Genomic DNA, 12846 nt, shown 5'->3' with positions numbered 1-12846 from the left:
ATCACTAAGACAGGGACTGCACACGCACACACACGCACACATGCACACTCATCTCTCTATCTCCCTGTCTCTTCCTAGGTCTGTGGTGGAGGCTACGGAGGTGGATCTGAACATGCGTGTGGGTCTGCACACGGGACGGGTGCTCTGTGGGGTACTGGGACTCAGGAAGTGGCAGTATGATGTCTGGTCCAATGATGTCACTCTGGCCAACGTGATGGAGGCAGGAGGACTGCCTGGGTATGTATGACTACTGAAGACTATGGTCCAGTCCTTAATGACACCGTATTCCCTTTATAGTGCACTACTTTTCATAGGGAGCCCATGAAGAGCCCATACAGTGTCTTCGGAAAGTATTCAGACCCTTTTTCCACATTTTGTTAGGATACAGCCTTATTCTAAAATGGATTAAATTGCTTTTTTCCCTTCATCAATCTACACACAATACCCCATAATGACAAAGCATACTGTGCATTCGTAAAGTATTCAGACGCCTTCCCTTTTTCCACATTTTGTTACGTTACAGCCTTATTCTAAAATGGATTTAAAAAAAAATCCTCATCAATCTATACACTTTGTGTGTAAATTGATTTGGAAAAAGAACAATTTAATCCATTTTAGAATAAGGCTGTAACGTAACAAACTGTGGAAAAAGTCAAGGGGTCTGAATTCTTTCCGAATGCACTGTAAAGAGGAGTTACTGCTTTCAATTATTGAAAAAACTAATAAAAAAATCAGCACAAATGTTGATTTAAGTAAACAAGAACCAACAAATGAGAAAAGAGGGCAGGAGGCAGCGATCAATTTCATTACAATCTAAGTGAGCTCAGTAGATTAACTGAAATTCAATGAATGATCAAAAAATCTATCTCAACCCTGCAAGGGATGTAAAACAGATTCCAATTCTCCTTTAATGAATTACATGTCTCTTTCACTCTCTCTCGCTCTCTCTTCCCTCCCTCCCTCCCTCCCTCCCTCCCTCCCTCCCTCCCTCCCTCCCTCCCTCCCTCCCTCCCTCCCTCCCTCCTCAGTAAGGTCCATATAACCAGGACTACTCTGGAGTGTTTGAATGGAGACTATGAGGTGGAGCCAGGCTTTGGCCATGAGAGACATGCCTTCTTAGAGAAACACCACATCGAGACCTTCTTCATAGTAGCCTCCCACAGACGCAAGGTACACAACTACACACACACAGTATAATAACCTAATATACACAAACACACAGCTACAACAATCTTTTATTGTACCCTACCACAGACTTAAAGGGCCAATCAGCAGTTGAAACAAAAGCAAAGCGTTTTCCCCCGCCACTGTTTTGGTAAAAAGCTATGGGATGGGCAGGATGGGGCTGAAGAAATGTAATGACTTTCAAATTCATAGACAGCGCTATGGATGCAAGGACTGACCATCCATGATATCAAAATTATATTTTTAACTATGGGTACGTACAGTATAATACATTTATAAGTCTGAAAAATGGATGTAGCAACTGCTGACAGCCCCTTTAAAGTAAATAGTGACACACAGTGGCTGCATCCCAAATGCGCTACCCTATTCCCTTTTATATTGCACTACTTTTGAACAGGGTGCATATCTGCCCTGGTTCTGCCACTCGCACTAGTCCATTATCTTCCTGTGCTCCACCCAGAACCTAAGCCAGTAGCTTGCCAGCGCTCGCGTGATTTGGTTCTGCGTTGCCGCGATTAGTCAACTTCTTCATTTGCATAATTCCATGTAACCTATTTTTGTCAGTATAGGATTAACCTCCGGAGTTCAGGCATGATTGCACTGAATGCATCCGCTGAATGATTCATCCTATGAAGTGCTCTACAGAGTGTTAAGTTGTGAGGAACTACCATATGGATCATTGTCTCCCAGTCCCAGTAATGCTCCATACATGTGGATCAGAGCATGCACACACACACATGCTCTCTTGCTCACTCACACACACACACGCACGCACGCGCACACACACACACACATGTTTATAGTAGTGGGTGAAATTGTTATAGTCCTCACAAAGATAGGATTGTCACACATACTTTAATTCACAAGTGTTACAATGTTTCATTTTGGCGTCATAATAACGTTGGTAGCAACATGGAAAATCGTTGCAGCTCAAGTCTACTACAAAATCCACAATGCAATGCTCTCTCTATGGTTTGGTTAGCTAGCTAGCTAGAAAACATAGCTACACACAATAATAACAAAGACAATATGAACATGTAACGTAGCTAGTTACCTGTAAAATCGCCTAAACAAACTGCACTATGAACTTAGGAGTACAGTCTCACCATGTTCAACCTGCAGATCAATGTGCCTCACAGAGTGGAGTAACATTCGCAACGGCAGATATACTTTTGAGGAGATGGGAAACATTGCCCATGCTACATCAATGGGCCACGCGGTTGATTCTATGCGATAGTGGGACAAGGAGCGCTCTCCTTCAAGTAGTGAATGGGAGTCTTTTGGGTGCTAGCTCAAAAACCCAACATTAGCACCAATTTCATCAACAAGAAGTACAACATTACAAATATTTTCCGAGAAGTAAGATAATTAACTTGCTTTCTGTATTATCGTATAGCTTTGGAATCGTGACATTACATACTTTCGAGGAAAATAGGCACATTTGTTGACATATACACTGACTTTGCGAAGGGATTGTGTGACATTTAGCTTAGCAACCGTGTGACGCAGCATGACAACGTGAACGCGATTGGTCGACAGTCTGCTGGGTGGGGCGTTATACGTTCCTTCATTCATTGGATTCCTATCTGCTGTCGATAATATCTCTGGCAACCACCATGCAATGCACCCTGGACTAAAGGGGCAAAAAATAGGAAAAATGTGCTAGACATTCCGTTAAATTACACATTTCTTGAGGTAGGAATATCACAAATATATGATCAATGGCTCATTCGAGAGAAGACATCCTCCCGAGTTATGACATCGGCCAGTATTGAATTCTGACATGTATGATAGACGTTTTCACGATCTAAAAGTCGTATTCCTATTAACTTCCAGTGTAGTGAGAGCGGCTTTATCACGGTGCAAGGTAATACCAGCTGGATTTCTGCCAATAACTCAGATACATATGAAAACCTGAAATGACCCAGGGAATCAATAGAACATCACTCAGAGATGCACAAAAAACCAATATAACATTCAAAATGGGTGAACCTTTCCTTTAAGCCTCAACCTCATATTTTCTTCCTCTCAGGAAGTCTTATGACTGATAGTCTTAGGACCGATCATTTTCCTCTCTTCCTCACACATGACACTACAAGTTAGTCCACCATTTTATAGAGTTAATGTTACAAAGGCTGAAGTTGATCTTTCTCTGGAACTTAAACTTCCCCCTCTCCCCTCCCTTCCTCTCTCTCCTCCCCCATCTATCACTCTCTCCCTCTCTCTCCTCCCCCAAATGTCACGCTCTCCCCTCTCCCTCTCTCTCCGCCTCTCCCTCTTTCTCCCTTCTCTCCTCAGATCTTCCCAGGGTTGATCCTGTCGGACATCAAGCCGGCTAAGAGGATGAAGTTTAAGACAGTGTGCTACCTGCTGGTTCAGCTCATGCACTGTAGGAAGATGTTCAAGGCTGAGATCCCCTTCTCTAATGTCATGACCTGCGAGGATGACGACAAGGTATGTATGTTGCTGTTAACGTGCGGGTGGTGTGCGTCTATTCATATTTCTGGAAAATAATATGGGGTTTTAATGGGTTTTTATTTCCAGCGCTGAAATCCTGCTTGGTTTCCTAATCCTAAACACAGGCACTTACACACACACACGATCTGAATCACTCCCATAAACCTCCCTGTACACACACAGTTTCATTCACATGATCAGTTATAGAAACTTGGTTAAAACCAACAAACAGATATAATTGACAACTCTAACACCAAAACAAACTGCTATGTTATAGGGTGGGTTTGTGTGCGTGTGCGTGTGTGCACGTGTGTGTGAAACACTGTGACTATCATTGGTGTGTGTTTGGAGGCATTTCTCTGTCAGGAATAGCCCTGCAACTGTGTAATCCTCTTATAACTGTCAGGGGTTGGTCTAACGTTATGACTCTGTCACGTTATGACTCTGTCGTCACGTTACACTGCTACCTGCTAGCATTATGACACCGACAGCAATACTGCTACTGCTAGCATTATGACACCAAGGGCTTATTTTTTAACAAACAAAACGCAATGGTAAATCTAAGCGATGGTGGTGGCACTATACTGTAGGTCCGGGGGTGTGTCAGGAATATTTTTGATATTTTCACAGCCATTATTATGAGCTCAATAGCTGGCGGTGGAGCGAAAGGGCTGGGTTTTGATGAATAAACAAATTGTAGGTGTGGCGAAGACTTGGCCACTCTCTGGCCAATCAAGGCATTCCATGGCTTAATACTGCATGTGTTTCTCAAGTTCTGTAGGTTATTGATGGTCTTTTCCTTGTCATCAACTCCAAAATGGCTAGGGGCACAGGATATTCTTGTCCTAGTCCATGGTGGAATGATACTACAGTTTATTATATAGCATAGGCAACAGTAAAAAATGTAAATATAAAAAAAAACATCCAGTGTTTGCTCAATATGTTTGGAGTGTTGACAGTCAACATTGTTGTATTTGGCTTCAATGAGAATAGGCCTTTACGTATCACACTTCTCCTCATATAAAAAATACTAGGTTCCCGTAAATTGTATTGTATGTGTGAGGCACGTTCTCAATTGGGAAGATATAGCCTGGGCCTACTGTTGATATGGCGTTATACCGAAAAATGTAATAGCCTATGTTTGGAGGAGCGAGTCTTTGGTAACCGAACAAAGGGTGCTCTTTGGAAATGGAGCCTATGTGAATTGTGAATAATGCAAAACCGTATTTAACAATGCTTTTTATGTTTTAAATACAAGGTTTACGGGCACAAAAAGCACATCTCTCTTCTGCACATGGGCACTGTGCATCACAGCTGGATAGGCTGCGCTTCCGTTGTCAAAATCCATGCCATGACCAACCACGTTACTGTTCAGACCTGCTTTCGGGTTGGTCTTTAATAACCCCTCCAGCGCGAGCTAGCTCATATAAGGCAGGTAAATGACCAATCCTGGGGCAAGGGTTTGAGCGCAGGCTTTAACAGGTTGAAATTGCAAACGAGCAAGTGTTTCACAATTGCTCTAGCTTAACGCCAGCCGAAAATAGAACTGCTAGCATTATGACACCAACAGTATGACTGCTACTACTAGCATTATGACACCAAGAGCATTACTGCTACTGCTAGCATTATGACACCAACAGCATTACAGCTACCGTTGGCATTATGACACCAACAGCATTACTGCTACTGATAGAATTGTATAGCCCCAATAGTACATATTACATTGTACTACTCACAGCTATTGCTAGCATTATTACATTATGTCATGGCAAGCCCTAGTATTATGTTGTGGTAACAATGCTGATGGTGCTAGTGTTACAACACCTGATGTTATCAATGAGCTACTCTGATAGATCTCTAATTCAGCAATAAAGCCCAAGGAGGTGTGGCATATTGCCAATATACCATGGCTAAGATCTGGTCATATGCACGACACAACTTAGAGTGCCTGGACACAGCCCTTAGCCGTGGTATGCTGGCCATGTATCACAAACCCCCAAGGTTCCTTTTTGCTATTATAAACTGGTTACCAACGTAATTAGAGCAGTAAAAATAAATGTTTTGTCATACCTGTGGTATACGGTCTGATATACCATGGCTGTCAGCCAATCATCATTCAGGGCTTGAACCACCCAGTGTATAATCTAAATATAGATGCAAGCAGCAATGCCAGGGTTCAAGCTGTGATACCACTGTGCCACCATTAGAACAAATTGGGCACATCACCCTATGATGAGCTATTTCTGTACTCCTTCCCACACTTACCAAATATCAGAACTTCGAGACTCTTGCTCAAACAATATGGCCACAATAAGCAAATGAGCTTGAATTAAATGTTTTTCCTGTAAAACAGTGCCACCTTGTGCCGAACTGAACCATACTTTACACAGCTAGCCTCATACTCCTGAGCATGTGTGCCAAGTTTCATCAGACTGAGTCAAACAGTTGCATCGTCCTGGGCCTTTTCATCTCACAGGAATTTGATGTTTTTCTGCAAAATGGCAGAAAAAGGAACATAATAATAACAATACAATAGGGCTTCACCAGATTTGCTGGTGGACCCGTAATGAACCTGAAAAAACATAATAGGATTTCACCAGCTTCGCTTCTTGAACCCCTAATAACACAATGACACCATTAGCTGTGCTAGCTAGACTACTAGCTGCCTGTTGCTGTAGGCTACAGCTCACACATTCTCATAGGTTTATCAATTGAAGGGAATTCTATTCTTACCAATGAAGTTGATATGATTCCTGTATATCGTGCTTCATTATTTCTTCCGATAATAATTGTTTGCGACCAAACTTGGAAGCTGTAGGGCCTATAAGAACTTTATAAGCTTGGAATGACCATTTGTATAAAGGTGGAATGGCAACTTCCAGGTTTTTCTGTGGTTGGGGTTCAAGTCATTGTGACTGATACTGTCCTAATATTAACACCTTGTTCCCTGTCCCTGGACCCTGACAGAGGCGTGTGTTGCGGACGACACCAGAGAAGGTGTGTAGCCGGACATCACTCTCAAGCACTGTGCAGCACCTCCCTGGTACACGGGTCAACCGCTACATCGGCCGGCTTATCGAGGCTCGCCAGACAGACTCACAGACCACCGACCTCAACTTCATTACACTCATCTACAGGAACACAGACAGGGAGCGCAGGGTTAGTAGAGTACACACACGTTATACCCACACGTATACACACACACACACACATGCACTTATACTTACACACATGCATGCACATAAGAGGAGGATGGTGGGACGAGCAATAGGAGGACTGGCTCATGGCTGGAATGGAATATATGGAACGGCATCAAACATATGGAAACTACATGTTTGATTCCATTCCAGAGTATCACAACCGGCCGTGATTGGGAGTCCCATAGGGCGGCTCACAATTGGCCCAGCTTCGCCCAGGTTTGGCCGGTGTAGGCCGTCATTGTAAATAAGAATTTGTTCTTAACGGATTGCCTAGTTAAATAAAGGTTAAACAAAGAATAAAAAAACAATGAGCCTGTTCTCCTATAGTTCCTCCCACCAGCCTTCTTCTAATGCACATATGTGACTCGTTTCAGGAATGTAGGCGTATGTCGCGCATCACTACCTCACATGAGCGCCATTTAATGTAAACTTTTTTTGTTATCAAAATGCGTTTTTTGGCAGAAATATCTTCTGGAACGCGAACTTTCATGTGCCTTGACAACAAACTTGTACAGTATGCCATCTGTAAATATGAATACAATTGTTAAATTAAGAGACTAGTTGGTTTAGCCATTATTATAGACTTTTGTCTATAATATGAGCTGGTCAGTGTGTGTAGGTAATCCTTTCTAACCCAGCTTTTTTTAAATATATCGCGTAGTAGAACTCCATAAGTGTTGCTCTCCACTTTCTGGGGGACCGAGCTTTGAAATCAGTGGAATTTGAGTATGATAGGTAAGGAGATGGGGAAAATTCTGGCATTTGATTGCAAATATGTAGACGGAGTCGAAAAGAGTACACGCAGAAGGCTGTTGTATAAACACCTGTCCAGATGACATCTTCAAACTAAGGGCAACCATGGCATCCGTGACAGAAGGGGGGGGGGGGGGGGTCCATGTGTACGGGTAAGAGATTCTAGCTAGCTACATTTTCAGATATTACACGTTTCTAATTTTGTCAGAAAGTTATTTTCATTTAAAGTTAAAGTGTACTGTTAGCTAGCTAGCTAACGTTACGTGTATGATCTGTGTAGTAATATTATTCGTATCTCAGAGCCGTTTGCATTGCTAGTTATAGCCTAATGTTAGCTATAACATTGAACCTGGTTGGTTAGCTACCTGCAGATTCATGCAGGCTAGTAACGTTATGAGTTAGTATTATGGTTCATTGTTTAGCTAGCTAGCTACATGTCTAAACAAAAGACTCCACTATGCAAGTAACCATTCCAATAGAATGTTTATGATGTCACTGAGACAACTGTCAATAGACATAGCTGGTAAATTCGCTCTGGCTATCTACTCTGATATAGCATTAGGCTATAACTAGCAATGTAAACAGCTCTGAGATATGAATAATATTACTACACAGATCATACACGAAACGTTAGCTAGCGAGCCAGCCAGTTAATGTGAGCTAGCTAGCTAACAGTACGCTTTAAATTGAAATGAAAATGACTTTCTGACAAAATTAGAAACGTGTAATATCTGAAAATGTATACATGGACGGACACTCCTCCCTCTGTCACGGACGCCATGGTTGCCCTTAGTTTGAAGATGTAATCCGGAGACAGGTGTTTTGTACAACAGCCTTCTGTGTGTTCTCTTTTCGACTCCGTCTGTATATTTGCAATCAAATGCCAGAATTTTCTCCATCACCTTAGCTATCATACTCAAATTCCACCTGGTATTCCACTGATTTAAAAACTCAGTCCCCCAGAAAGTGGAGATGAACACTTTTGCAGTTCTACTATGTGATATTTTTCAAAAAAGCCACTTTAGAAAGGATTACCTATATATACTGACCAGATCATGTTATAGACAGAAGCGTGCTACATGGCAGACCAAACAAACTCATCTCTCAGACAATCATGGCTAGCGGAAAGGTTGCTGTTCTTTTCCTTGGCTAAACTAACTAGGCTTGTAATTTAACAATTGTATTTGTCTTTACAGTTGGCATACAAGTTTGTATTAAGGCACATACATGTTCACGTGTTCCAGTAGGCATTTCTGCCCAAAAAGTTCAAATGGCTCTCCTGTGAAGTAATGACGCGCGACGTAGGCCTAGTTTCCTGAAACGAGTCACATATGTTTACATTGCCAAAGCAAGTGAAATAGGTAATAAACAAAAGTGAAATAAACAATACAAAATGAACAGTAAACATTACACTCACAAAAGTTCCAAAGGAATAGAGACATTTCAAATGTCATATTATGGCTATATACAGTGTTGTAACGATGTGCAAATAGTTAAAGTACAAAAGGGAAAATAAATAAACATAAATATGGGTTGTATTTACAATAGTGTTTGTTCTTCACTGGTTGCCCTTTTCTTGTGGTAACTGGTCACAAATCCTTCTGCTGTAATGGCACACTGTAATGGCAACCAATATATATGGGAGTTTATCAAAAAATGATTCGTTTTTTTAATTCTTTGTGGGTCAGTGTAATCTGAGGGAAATATGTGTCTCTAATATGGACATACATTTGGCAGGACGTCAGCTCAGTTTCCACCTCATCTTGTGGGCAGTGTGCACATAGCCTGTCTTCTCTTGAGAGCCAGGTCAGCCTACTGTGGCCTCTCTCAATAGCAAGGCCATGTTCACTGAGTCTGTACATAGTCAAAGGTTTGCTTAATTTTGGGCCAGTCATAGTGGTCAGGTATTCTGCCACTGTGTATTCTCTATTCTGTGTACTCACCCCTCATAGCCTGGTTCCTCTCTACGTTTCTTCCTAGGTTTTGGCCTTTCTAGGGAGTTTTTCCTAGCCACCGTGCTTCTACACCTGCATTGCTTGCTGTTTGGGGTTTTAGGCTGGGTTTCTGTACAGCACTTTGAGATATCAGCTGATGTAAGAAGGGCTATATAAATACATTTGATTTGATTTGATATTCTAGTTTGCTCTGTTTTTTGGTTAATTCTTTCCAAAGTGTCAAGTAAATATCTTTTTGTTTTCTCATGATTTGCTTGGGTCTAATTGTGTTGCTGTCCTGGTGCTCTGTTTGTGTTTGTGAACAGAGCCCCAGGACCCGCTTGCTTAGTGGACTCTTCTCCAGGTTAATCTCTGTAGGTGATGGCTATGTTATGGAAAGTTTGGGAATTGCTTCCTTTTAGGTGGTTGTAGAATTTAATGGCTATTTTCTGGATTTTAATAATTAGCGGGTATCAGCCTAATTCTGCTCTGCATGCATTATTTGGTATTTTACATTGTACACTGAGGATATTTTAGCAGAATTGGATTTTGTCCCATTTTGTGAGTGCTTGGTTGGTGAGTGGACCCCAGACCTCACAACCATAAAGGGCAATGGGTTAAATAATGTATTTTTTTTATTTTTTTTGTCAGATCCTAATTTGTATCTGGTATCTCTCTCTCTCTCTCTCTCTGTCTCGTTCTCTCTTCCTTTCTCCTCTGTCTTTCCCATGCCTGTTGTCTGTGATTGTGGAGGTTTAAGGGATCCACCCACCCTCTCAGGAGGGGGTGCTGCTAATGATTTGGGAGCATCTGAGCCACATGTACTCGCCGGATGGCTTTCTCCTGCGTGTGCGTGGACACAGACACCTAGAACAGAACAACTGTGCCTACGTGCTTGTCTGTGCGTTTGTGTGTGTATGTGTGGGAAGCAGGGTTGTGCTCAATTCAGAATTGAATTGAGAATGCTTCATAAATTCCAATTAAATTCTTGAATTTGAATTGAAATAGTAAACAGGATACATGATTGCAATTTGAATGAAAGGAAATATAATTTCATTCAGTGAAATTCAATGAAATTTAAATGCCTCTTCTATTCTATATTAGGTGTAGTCTATACAAATATACATATTGTAAAGAAATTGTACCTGTATGTGAATATTCTAAGTTACTTTATTTCCAAGAATGCATTATTTTAACCCTCAAGTTGACCCTTCAAAAAGAAGCCAAACAGATGAAATGGTTGGTGGAAATATAATTGGCTATTTTAAGCACTAAGGTTATGTAACGGCCTTCGTTGAAGAGAGTCGACCAAGGCGCAGCGTGGTTAGTGCTCATCATTATTTTATTAAATATAGAACACTTTAAACCAAAAAAACGACAGCCAAACAGTTCTGTCAGGTGCAAAACACTAAACAGAAATTAACTACCCACAAACCCCAAAGGAAATCAGGCTGCCTAAGTATGACTCCCAATCAGCGACAACGATGTACAGCTGTCTCTGATTGAGAGCCATACCAGGCCAAAACAAAGAAATACAAAGCATAGAAAAAAGGATAGAATGCCCACCCAAATCACACCCTGACCAAACCTAAATAGAGACATAAAAAAGGCTCTCTCAGGTCAGGGTGTGACAGGTTAAAAGAGCATATGAACATTGTTTCCAGAGAAAAGGGATATATAGAGATTCAATTAAACTCTCATGTTCTATGACTGAGTGACATTTATTTGAATTGCACTGAATTAAATTCTACTTCCTCTCACTCAAACTCAAATCAATTCAAATTATCCGTCTTGTAGGTTGTGGCCAATTCAATTTGAATTTCAGAGTTGAATGGGTGTCAATTCCAAAATTCTGAATTGAGCACAACCCTGGTGGGAGGGTATTTTAGGGCTACATTTAAATGTTTGAGAAGCATATGCATTACCGTGGTAGCAATTAAAACGGAACACTGTAGAGATTCCGGGGAATATATCAGACCAGAGGTGAGGACGCAACAGTTCCCCTGACACAAGATTCAATTCAAACATTGCACTGTGGATTCTATTTGGAACACAGCCCTGCATGCCCACCATCACACAATTACTGTTGTTGTTTACGCAATCCAAAAATGGTCCATTAGAAAATAGGATCTTACAGTGTCAGGCTTTCACAAGGCACCTCATGTTGGTGCGCATAGAATGGAGCCATGAGTGCGTTCAGTTGCCTGTTCCACAGCAAATTCTCTTCACAGTATGACAAACATAGGCTCATTCTGTTCAAACAACTCAGGGTATGACGCCATGTCATCCTCGTAACTGTACATCAAACGTAGCAATCATAAACGTTGAGTTTTATGATATGGAAATGGACACACGGGTGTGTGTGGTTTGCTTGCGCGACATCAACGTGGTATTTACTATAATCTTCAATGTTTCATCTTTCAGAACACACCGACACCTCTTGGTTTACTGCATCGCTCAGAACATTTGCAAAAGTAGCCCAATTAGAGAGGGATTGGAGCATCTTCTTTTTGCTTGTGGTGCTCACGTTTAGAGCGTCTGTCAGTTAAATCTCAACGAGCGCTGTAAAGTGGAGACCCTGGGCCCTGACGTTATGTAAAGCATGATACTGTAGAGCCACTGCGTTCCAATGTATGTGCTTATCATTGACCAAATCTGCCATTTTCAACCCGTATACGGGCTGGAGTGTAAAGGGCATGCTGAATTACGTCAGTGATCACCATGCTCTACTATTTCTGTCCCTCTTCTCTCTCGCTCTGTCTCTCTGTCTCTCACTCTTTCTCTCTCCAGTATAACCAGGAGTATGATGGTAACTTCATCAGTGCGGTGATTGTCTCTCTGATCCTCGCTGCTCTCTTTGGCCTTATCCATCTTCTGATGATGCCACAGTACGTACATACACACACACACGCACGCACGCGCACGCGCACACACAAGGAAACAGAAATGATTGAGACACAGAAAGTATGATGATAAGTTACTATGCACTTACAGTATATATAAACTTCATATCATAAACTCATACAAGCACACTCATTCACAATATATTTTGGTTTTAAATAATATTATTTATTTGTCCGTCCGTCTGTCTGTGTCTCTCTCTCTGTCTCTCTCTCTCTGTCTCTCTGTCTCTCTGTCTCTAGGGGACTGTTGGTGCTGCTGGTGCTGGTGCTGTGTGTGTGCTTCCATGTGGTCTGTGTGATGTATCTGTACATCACAAGTGTTCAGGTAGGGAAGTGTGTGTGTGCTAGTCTACTGAGGCTAGTGCTAGTCTATATGTCCCAAATTGCACTCGATTCCCTATAGGCCAAGCTCAA

General features: G+C 41.7%; 1 protein-coding gene across 1 annotated transcript in view; it reads left to right on the top strand.

Moving 5' to 3' along the window:
- LOC106584068 (adenylate cyclase type 1) overlaps positions 1–12846 on the top strand; it is a 79519-nt gene that overhangs the window by 39656 nt on the left and 27017 nt on the right. The window contains exons 6-11 of the mRNA XM_082967918.1: positions 79–237; positions 1029–1170; positions 3484–3639; positions 6610–6801; positions 12320–12417; positions 12673–12757. Coding sequence (XP_082824044.1) covers positions 79–237; positions 1029–1170; positions 3484–3639; positions 6610–6801; positions 12320–12417; positions 12673–12757 — 832 coding nt within the window. The remainder of the gene's footprint in view (positions 1–78; positions 238–1028; positions 1171–3483; positions 3640–6609; positions 6802–12319; positions 12418–12672; positions 12758–12846) is intronic.

Source organism: Salmo salar, chromosome 23 (assembly GCF_965601325.2).
Source record: "Salmo salar chromosome 23, fSalSal1, whole genome shotgun sequence".
NCBI lineage: Eukaryota > Metazoa > Chordata > Actinopteri > Salmoniformes > Salmonidae > Salmo > Salmo salar.
The sequence above is the reverse complement of the archived record's forward strand: the minus strand, read 5'-3'. Positions and strand labels throughout refer to the sequence as shown.